Source organism: Falco biarmicus, chromosome 7, assembly GCF_023638135.1.
Source record: "Falco biarmicus isolate bFalBia1 chromosome 7, bFalBia1.pri, whole genome shotgun sequence".
NCBI lineage: Eukaryota > Metazoa > Chordata > Aves > Falconiformes > Falconidae > Falco > Falco biarmicus.
The window spans coordinates 27,666,252-27,676,525 of record NC_079294.1 but is presented as its reverse complement, the minus strand read 5'-3'; the positions used below and the strand labels follow the sequence as shown (position 1 = coordinate 27,676,525).

The following is a 10,274-nucleotide window of genomic DNA, read 5'->3' as shown; positions in this document are numbered from 1 at the left end:
GAAGCAGAGGAGGCAGCTGGAGGCAGGAGCATGGTGAAGGGTGAGACAGGAGGGAGCAGGAGGAACAGCGGGGCCATGCAGGCTAGTCAAGAGCAGAAGCAAGGCAGGAGTAACAAGAGCAAGGGGCAGAGTCTGGGATCGACGGCTAGGATGGAAAGCCCAGCACGCTGCCTGCAGGGTACATGGCACCAGCCCTCTTCAAGCCTCACTTCTCCCTGCCAGCCTGTGACGAGAGCTGGGAGCAGGACCATTTCCTTCAGGCGCAGCAGCAGCTAGTGCTGCGAGGCAAGGAGGTATCCACAGCATGACTGTAGGTCATGACAAACACTTGTTAATACTTGTGAGGACCTCATGATACAACACTGTTAACAAAAAGTCTGTGCATTCAAAGCTCCAACCCCCTCAAGTATCTCACTCAGTCTTGCCTTACTTTTTGTGAGTGGCACTAAATCCCATAAAGCTTCTGCCCACTGCCATTAGGACAAAATACTGACTAAAATGTTTGAACATATTAATGCTCCTCACAGAAATATATTACTTTATTCTCTATATTGAATTGTTTTAATTGTAAAGTGACAGCTGAAGTGAGAAAGCGTTTCAGCAGCATGTCACAGGATAACAGCATTTGGCTGTCATCTCACCACTAACAATAAATGTAGTAATAAAACTCTGTTTTTAAAGAGAGCTGCAAAATGTTCCCTGATGAAAGCTGCTACATTAAATTGCCCTTGTTTGGCCTGACAGGCATCAGAAAGGATGGCAGCTTTCCCTAGCGCTGTTACTGACGTACCAGGACACAGCAATAGGAGGATACAAGATGATAGTGCAGTTTAAACAACTGGAGACCAGTGATTGCAGAAAACTCAGCTGTTCAAAGAATGAAACTGTGCTTTTAACAAATTAAAGAGACTGCTTTGAATATTCCTGCTGGTACAAGTTGCTGCCACTTGGCAGCAAAATTAACCTCTAACCTCTCATGTCTTTAACTGTCAAGGTATTACTATGTCTAGTTGTTACTGTGATCCTATCAATTAAGCAGAGCAAAAATTAGGATTTCTAGTTCTATAATACCTTTTGCAAGTAACAAACCACATCCTGTCTCAGGTTCAAAAGCTTGAAATAATGTTTTGCCTTACAAAATAAAATGAAAAAAAAAAAGTTTTGGGGAGAGAAATCTCCTTAGTGTGTGCAGGGGAGAACTTTGCTGATGAAACCAGGGAGTTTCTGTCCCTCCATGTGGTGCATGCCGAGCTAGTGGCCAGGACGCTGCTGATGGCCACACGTGCTGTGCTGCCTCCCAGGCAACGTGTCAGCTGCAGCAACAGAAATGCTATCAGCAAAGGAGCACTGAGAGGAGGATTCCCTCGCTCCTTATCAGGCAGGCCCAGCGTAACTCATAGCTGAGCACGGGACACTCATCTTGGTTTCTTTTCTGTACCCAAGTGCTGACTTTTGCAAGAGCTGAAGAAATTGAATTATTTCTGAGACTTTTCCTGTTCTCTCTCGGATCTGGACAAAACTGATCATGAACCTCAAAATTAGAAAGGGAGGGCTGAGCAGCAGACAGCACAGCCACAAAGGCTCTGGCTGCTTTGGAGGTCGGGCAAAAGGGAAGCCTTTCCTTATGTGAGTTGAGATCAAAAATCTTAAGTCAGTGCCACAAATACGATCTTAGCACTTCTGAAGGATTTTATCTTCCACTTTCCTCTGCAGCTAAAACGACTGCAGAGCATCCAAATATTTCAGTAAAGTAAATCTTTTTTCCTCTCTCTTTAAGCCTATTTGCAAGTAATCAAGAAAGAAATCAACTGTACTCCAGAGACTCAAACAGAAGTTTCTTGATGATGACCTTCAAGTAACCAAATCCTGCAGATTTTTTTTTACTCAGTCTCTACATCTTTTTGGGGACTTCAGACAAAAACTACTACAACCACATCAGTAAACAGGTGAGTGACATTTGTTCCAGCAACAGAAGCTCTGCCTTGGGGAGGGGATCCTGTGTGGCACCAGTGCTGACAAGCAGAAAGAAAAAAAAGCCTCATCCTGTCCCTGTCAGATGAAAGCCCATAGCACCCAAAGCTGAGAAATGATCTTTGTAACACTAGGAAGAAGCTTTCCTAAGATAAAATAGAGCTCCTTTGGCCTCTGCAAGGGAAGTGAAGCCAGGAGTTAACTGATGTGACCAAGGGAAAGACTGATCAGTGCAAAATACAGGGATGTCACAGAGAAACAGCAGATACTTAGGCCACTTTATTCTACCTGTGGCTCCTGCAAGCAACAAGATGCTGTGTCCCACATCCAGCCTGCAGTACCACGCTCAATCACTCTCCTTGCCCTGAGCCCTGGGAGGATTCCTTCATGTTGGCTTGTCAGCTGGTCCCAGGAATCTCTTCTCTGGCACGAGCTGTGATGGCTTCGTTGCTGCTGGGGAAGCGCAGGTATTGGCAAATTTTACCTTACACGCAATTTGTCAGACACCTTCCTACTAATGTGTGCGCTGCTCCCCCTCCTCTGTGCAGGGATGGGTACCGGTGCCACATCCTGGCTGCACAACCCAGGGTGCCTGCAGCCACCCACCAGTTCCCAACAGAAAACACCACCGGGCAATTTTAAATCCCTCTTTCATCTCTTCCACTTGCTTCTCCCAAAGAATTGAGGATCCTGAATCTCGTTACCCCTCTCCTTTCCAAGCCCCCCCCCCCCCCCCCCCCCCCCCAAGCTATTTCAAGCTAAAGGCATGACATGCTGGGGCGGCAAGCTGTCTCCCTCCTCCTTGGCACAGTGCAAAACCACAGCACAGATCTGCCTCCAGAAAGCAGAGGAGGGGGGATACTGGGAACCACATAAATTCTGCAGCCTAACAAATTGGGCACCAGCCTGGGGTTGCGGGTTGTGTGTCTATGCCAGTACTCCCTCTGGGAAGTCACATCTCTGTTCGCTCCTGCTCCATCTTTTGCTCTCTGCATTAGAAACTCTTCTGGGTAAGAAATTCTCCTTGCAGCCCTCCCTAATGATGACAAGGAGCCAATGACCTGTGACAAGTCACAGCCACAACTCCCTTGTCCCACCCAATACTAGCACTCTTTCTAGCCTGTGGATCCTTTCAAGGGGCCTGGTTTTTGCTCTCTTCTGCTTTAAGAGATGCACTGGGTCTGGCTGAGCCCCACAGCAGCCGTCATAGTGCTGTGCTTGTATTGGTAGCCAGAAAGATGGAGGTAACACAGCAGTGTTTTGGCTACTGCTGAGCAGCGCTTGCACAGCACCAAGGCTGGCTCTCCAACCTTCCCTGCCCGCTCCCCCCAGGAGGCTGGAGGTGGGTGAGATTTTGGGAGGTGACATAGCCAGGACAGCTGATCCAAAGTGACCAAAGGGATATTCCACACCATATGACGCCTGCTCAGATAGAAATGCTGAGAGAGGAGGAAAGGGGGGGCATTTGTTATTTATGACATTTTGTCTTTGGGAGCAACTGCTACACACACTGAAGCCCTGCTTCCCATGAAGTGGCCAAACATCGCCTGCTGATGGGAAGTAGAGAATAACATCTTTTGTTTTCCTTTGCTTCCATGTGTACAACTTCTGCTATTGCTTCACTAAACTGCCTTTATTTTGACCCACAGGGGTTTTTTTTCATCTTATTTTCTCCTCTCCCAGATCTACTGAGGAGGGGAGTGATAGAGCAGCTTGGTGGGCACCTGGCACCCAGCCAAGGTCAACACATCACAAGGGCTCATGCTTGGCCAGCTTACTGCCTGAGGTCAGCCAGTGCAGGGTTGCATGGCAGCCTGCCCTAGTACAAAGGCATTGCAGGAAACACACGCTCAGGGGCAGAGGACTGGCACGGGTAACTCAAGAGATCAGCTGTAATGTCAACCCACTCTTCAGCATGGATCTATGTGCTGTCTCCACCATGGGACTAGAGAGAAAGAATAAATTGCCCCCTCCTGTGAACAGCAAAGCAACTGCACGTGCAGCTATAGGCATAAACAACTTTCAGTTAAGAATCATTCTGGATCCAGTGAGCACTGTCTGTCTGGATGATCCCCTGTGATATGAAGACTCTGCTCCAAGTCTCGTTCAGCCAGCAAAACCTCCTGAGTGAACAGAACAAAGTTTTTGTTTCTGTTGGGAAACCTAAATGGGGGCCATGCAACAGACCTCCTTACTCCTTATTCTAATTAAAATGCTTTAATATGGTCCTCCCTTTCTTCACTTAAAACAAGGCCCCCTAGCTCTCCCAAGATGTGCCTTCCCAGCACAAGCTGCCAAAGACCTGCCAGCTAACCTGTTCTTCAAGGAAGCTTGTAATAACTTTGCAAAGTCATACTAAATGTTACACAACCGAAGAACGAGGTAAATTAAATAGGGCAACAGGGGAGAAAGCACACATCTGTCAACTTGCTGAAATAACTGGCCCTCTGCCTCTGGGCCAGAACTCTTAAAGCAACCGCTGCTGAGCCTGTATAAACCCCTTACACATCACTCTCAGGCATGCTAAGAAGAGGACTCAATACCCACAAGATCTCAGCAGAAGTTAGGTGCAGGAAAGACAGGCCAGTGAGCTCCAACTTAAACAAATGGCCCAGGTTGCTATGGAAACCTCAAGGATGGAAGAGAAGCACTTTGAAAACAAAATGTAGCCGGGCAGATTAAATACCCACTCTGAAAAGGTTTATGACCAGAAAAGGCAAAGTGGGTGTTAAATGCTTTTTAGCTAAGTCAATAGTAGCAGCACTTGAGAAGGAGGCATTGTGGGATTCACAGCACCCATCATACCTCTTCTACCCCAAACCCCAGTAAAACAGTCTTCTGTACTTTGTCAACACTATGGTATGAAAATTCTGGATTCTTAACCCCTTCCTGGCACCCCATCTCCTTCTACATTACTACTGTAGCTACAAATTACTATATGTAGCTATATTAACCCCATCAGCCATGGTAAGTGGAAAATACATAGCTAGAATTAATCTGACACAGGAGGAATAAAATTAACTGCAGCTTTAAAGTTAATCAAAACTGAAAATCCTAAAGAGGTGGGGGTTTTTTCCCTAAAAAAAAAAACACAGCAGAGAAATGACAGAATTTTGCTGTTGATTTTAAAAGGCATGTGGCTCAGATCAACCTGGCGCGGCCCAACAGTATAGTATTCAATCGGATATACTCTAACCTTATCAAGAGTTTGTGCTTGAATTCAAGTATTCTCTGATTAAATGATTATTGCAAGTAGCATGGAGACAGAGCAGTTCCTCACACCGGTATGGTTAATTAATAATGTTAACAATTATATAGGTATTAAATAAATGAATGGTTACGTATTTTTGATGGAACCAGTCAGAACCGCTCCACCCTGCATGTTCCCTCAGAGTCGCAGGCCACCCTCCATCCTTACTGAAGACAGCTTCCTGCCTGCTCCTTGTCATCAGGCCTTCCCTGCTCCTTATCATCAAGCCTGAGGGCCATTATGTTTTGGAAAAGGTATGGCTATTTTGGAAAAGCTTAAAAGGGAATCTTAACAGGGATAACTAGTTTGAAGGCTACAAACAGTTTTAAGAAATGCAATTTTTCAGCTCTTCGTGGAAGAGACACATACTCTGCTGAAAAATAACACTTCAGAATGAAGCTGGAAAAAAGTAGCCCCACAGTTTATATATTCTATGTAAAAAAATATCAATAAACCTGTAGCAGGGAACATATGAGAGGTAACTAAAGATAAATATGAACAAAAGACAATGGACATGACAGGGGAAAGGAAAAGGCAGCAAGAGGGAGTTTGGAAGACACAGGAAGAATACAGGGAATATGGAAAATAAAATTCACAGGCGCTCTGTAGGCAAAGCACCTCTTAGCATCTGCTCCACTACCTCATGTGGCCAGACTACTCCATGAGTAGATTAGTGAGTCTAGTGATAACAGCAAAACCAAAAAAACCCTAGGCAACCCCCCACCCCCAAATCCTCCATGTACATATAAGCCTTTGTTTTCACATAAATGATGTATTTTACTTTACATTAATGTAATGTATTCTGAGTTTAAACCTATTTTCAAAACACTGTTGGCTGGGAAAATTGGACTGTCAAAACCATCCTGGGAAGAAAGCCTTATAAACTGAAAAATAAATCTTTCAGGTAGCATTTCAAGAAATACTGTTTTTAAATCCATATAACTAGGGGAGAGGTTCCTCCAGATATCTTTAAGTTAAAGAATGGAACCTAGCTACATATTTACCATTCTAAATATGCTACCCTCTGCGCTTGACTACAACAGCAGAAACAGCTGAATAGCAGCACTAGAAGTTGCCCTGGTTTCCAGTGAAAAATCTTTAGGTGCCACGAGAACACCACCAGACTCAAATCTCACTTTTGCACACATCTGTTCTGAGAACTGTAAGAGTGATTGCAGCAGCCAGGAACAAATTTCTACCTACAGGAAAAAATGTTTCTGCAGAAAGATCTCCTGAGATGTGGGCTGGAATCTCCTCTGCTCTAAGCCATTTCCTGCTGTCCCAGCAGACAGGAGGTTGCGATCTGCTGCCACCTGGCTAGGTGACTTTTTTGGGAGGAGGTGGGGGGAGGAAGGACCGACCTACGAGTTCCCAGTGGACAAAGAAACCTGACCTCTAGGCCAACTGTTCCACTTGCAGCCAGGGCACTCAGGACAGGGGGAGGAACAATGCCAAGTGCCTTCTCCCCACTGTTAACCAGATTTGGATATAAGCAGCGCTCCCAGTTGACACACGAGCCAGTGCAGAACATAGTAGACACCTGCAACAAAAATGTATCACCCAAGATTGCTCCATGGGGTACAGCATTTCTCTTATAAATCATTTTATTTATAAGGGAAGAAACCTTGGTCTTCTCCTAGATCAAAGGAAGTAAAGAAACTAAAACAAAATTTGCTAACATTATAAATTGAATCCAAGAAAGTAAGTGAAAAACTGTTCTCCCACAACAGTATCAGCCTCCAGGGCCCTACCATCAGTCATGTGCCCAGCTTCATTGAATTCAAATGGGTTTGTAATTTCTATAGGCTGAGGTTTGGGGGTTTGAAGTTTCCGTCTAGTCCCCATGTCCTACTCTCTCTTGCAGCACGACTACTCTTAACACAGTGTAAATAAATGTAGCTTGAACAAACTGATAAAGGCTAAAGTGTTGCCTTGTCAGAATACCTGGAGAAATTAGCACTGCCCCTTGCTTAAGGAAAACCACTCTCTGTCAGGACTGCCAAACCTGGGCACACATACAGGGATGCGCACAAAGCTCCAGTTACCCAATGAACATAAACATGAAAGTAAGCATCTGCCTCCTTCAACAGTAATTATCAGGAGATACATCACAGAGCTCAGATCTTAAATTCAAATGCAAGGAATTACCACTAAATATACTCCAAAAACATATTTCTATACAAACTGGGATGAAAGTGAAGACATTATTAGATAGCGAAGTAAGTTTTCTAATAACATTCATTCATTTTAGAATAATAAGCTATTTCAAAAGCTATATGGTGCTTTAGATAGAGAGGTTGCTTCACGAGTTTTTTGATATACAACAAAAACAATTCTGCTCAATTTCAGAGCACAGGGATTGAAATGGCTCAACAGCCTGTCCTTTAGGTCATCAATAACATTAAAACATAGGCATAAGTGAGTATTAACAACTTGACTGTTCTCATGAAATGAGAATTTTAAACTACAGCAGATGCTGGGAAAGAAAACAAAGATATTTTCTAACCACCAACTAATTCTTGGACTGAAGAGGGATTCTTGCTTGTTTAACAATGTTAACGTGTTACAAGGCATGAGATATTTACCCATGCTTAGATCCTACTTCAGGCAGAAAATGAAGACATACCAAACTTGTATTTTCATCCAGTACAGTGGATGCCATTTAGCTGCAGTGAGAACTTAAAACATGTAGGCAGCATACCTGACAACACCCAGACAGCAGTCCCTACCAACAGCTGAGACATATCTAGGATGGGCAAACTTGAAGAAATCCAGCAAGTCAACCTAGAATCAGGTCTGAGCTGCTGGACTGTTTCTCTGTAACAGCAGAGGCTTAAGAGATAACCCTTCAAGTAATATTCTTGAATGCAATATGCACTGACCTAGGAGCAGTAACACCAGAGTGAGTGCTACACCTGGTGCTACTAGACTCTACTTAGTGTACATTTGCAACTGACTTACATTGTGATTATAATAAATCGGCTCCAAATCTTTGGACCGGTTCTTCTGGGTATCAAATCTGACAGCACAAGCCTCATTTTTAGAGACATTGGCATTTCCTGTCCCACCTGAAATCACTGGAAGCTGCAAAGTAGTTGTGCTAAAAAGAAAAACAAAAAAGAAATGTAAGAATTTCATTAGCGAATTCTGAAAGTAACGTTTTTCATCTCTTTTGTGTCTATTTTCCTGCCTATGACACAGAGGTAACAGTTTTAAGCAGCAGGGATGGAGGACTGTTCATACTCAAGCAACGGGCAGCTTCAGTCTGGCTGAGGAGGCTGGTGGCTAAGGTCTCTCTGTCGTTTGTCTTTGTCTCGTCTACATGGATAAACAGGATGAAGTCTGAGCACTCGGTGCATAGCAGAAGGGAGCTTTGACCCTCTGTTCTACTAGACACTATTATAATTCAAGTAGTTATATAAATTATGAAACTGATTGCTTCATTGCAAAAGACTTTGCAACCTTCAAAGAAAAACAATGCTCTATCCCTTTGTGAAATGAGATCACTGTGAAGTGCAGCTTTCTCATTTCTGTACGCACAGCACACGTACAGCTGGCTTCACATGGAAGAATCCTGTCCTGTCATTACTTAGAACATAGATCACTACTTGGGGGAAAGGGGAGACAAGAGAAGGTGCAAAAATAACTGCTCACTGAATCTTTCTGCTCCAGTCAGTACCTCTCAGATCTTTCATGTGCTTTGTGTTCTTTTAAGAATAATCATTGCTTTTTCACAAACTTAAGCCTGTGATTTAGTATCATCTAATAGCATATCACTTATGAAAACAAAACAGCACTGTCCACATAACACAGGCAGCTTCTGATTGTCAAAGATCTTCATAATATCGATTCTTTTCCACATCAGGTATTTCACAGAAATCTATTCCTGTAAGGCTTCCTTTAAATCTGTAGCAATCTGAGGCTCTGGATCTGCTGTGGGTCTATATCCAAAAATGCCCAAAGTGCCTCTTCACTTCCAAACTCCATCAGCTTCTGAATAAATGATCCTAAAGGTCAAGTTTATCCGTGCATCTCTAGAATGATATTCCTTCGGCACTCGATGCTGTAAGTGGCATTAGAAAGAAAAAACAAAACACCAAAAAAACAAAACCAAATACGTGAGCTTGTGTATTTAAAATACAGTTAATCAAACAATGTAAAAACCCCTTCATTCCTGTGATGGCTTTTTATTAAGATTTCTAAACATTTATATTAAAAGGCAAAACCATCATGTTCTGACTGTTCAGGGCCACTGAAAACAAAAGGTCTTTGTAAATTACTGTAGACTTGTTAAATTAAGTTGCAACTTTTTTATATTCCAAGTTTCTAAATTGATTTTGCTCTTTCAGCTGCAGGCTGCAACCTTCATGGCTGAACTAAATGAGGAACATCTGAGCTGATACTGATTACATCACTTAGCACTTGAAAGAAAACCCATCGTTTCTGTGGGTGCTTTGAAATTCTGAGGCAGAAAGCAGTATTAATGCTCTGGGAAACAATTGTGTCACTGGAAGCAGAATGTCCCATACCTTTATGGGAGTGCCTCTTGCATAGTTAGAAAACTGCATTGCAGCAAAGCATGCAAACAGTGCCAAGGAGTTCCTTACCTGCCAGTCCTCCTGGGTAGCTCCTTCCATCACCAGCAGAGTCCCATGATCAAGTGGCATTCTTAGTCTTTCTACGTAAGTATAGTCTCCATTCTCTTCCTAAAAAGAAACATTAGACACTGAAGAAGCAGGCATGTGCATATGGTAGAAAACCAGTCCTCTATAGCAGAGCTTAAAAAGCTGTGAGGGGAGAGGAGAGGAAGCCCTTACAAGATCTACCTAAATCTCTCTGTTACCGTATTTCACAAAGAGCTCAGGAGCCAAGCATTTTAAGGATGAAAGAAGCCACTGCGTCTCACTGCTGGTACAAGACAGGCAAAATTCAGCCAGTTCCTACAACTAATGCAAAATACTGGAGCAAGGCTGCAAACCTTTTGGAAACATCCACTCTTGAAATAAACCGTTCTGTGTGGAGACGTTCTGCAACAGCCACCCTGATTCCAGCA

At 43.6% G+C, this 10,274-nt stretch overlaps 1 protein-coding gene across 11 annotated transcripts in view; it reads right to left on the bottom strand.

Annotated features, from left to right (window-relative positions):
- The window catches only part of ALKBH3 (alkB homolog 3, alpha-ketoglutarate dependent dioxygenase), a 32,866-nt gene that overhangs the window by 4,123 nt on the left and 18,469 nt on the right, over positions 1 to 10,274 (bottom strand). For 3 of the 11 annotated variants that reach the window (XR_008823059.1, XR_008823056.1, XR_008823061.1), the window contains exons 8-9: positions 9,829 to 9,927; positions 8,183 to 8,321 (exon numbers count right to left, since the gene is read on the bottom strand). Coding sequence is in view for 4 of the 11 variants with exons in the window: in XM_056346553.1 (XP_056202528.1) it covers positions 9,192 to 9,284; positions 9,829 to 9,927 (192 nt within the window). In the remaining 7 variants the exon portion in view is untranslated. Of the gene's footprint in view, positions 1 to 2,259; positions 2,425 to 3,845; positions 9,285 to 9,828; positions 9,928 to 10,274 lie in introns of those variants that run through there. The other 8 variants (XM_056346553.1, XM_056346555.1, XM_056346557.1 and 5 more) reach the window with 5 other exon arrangements.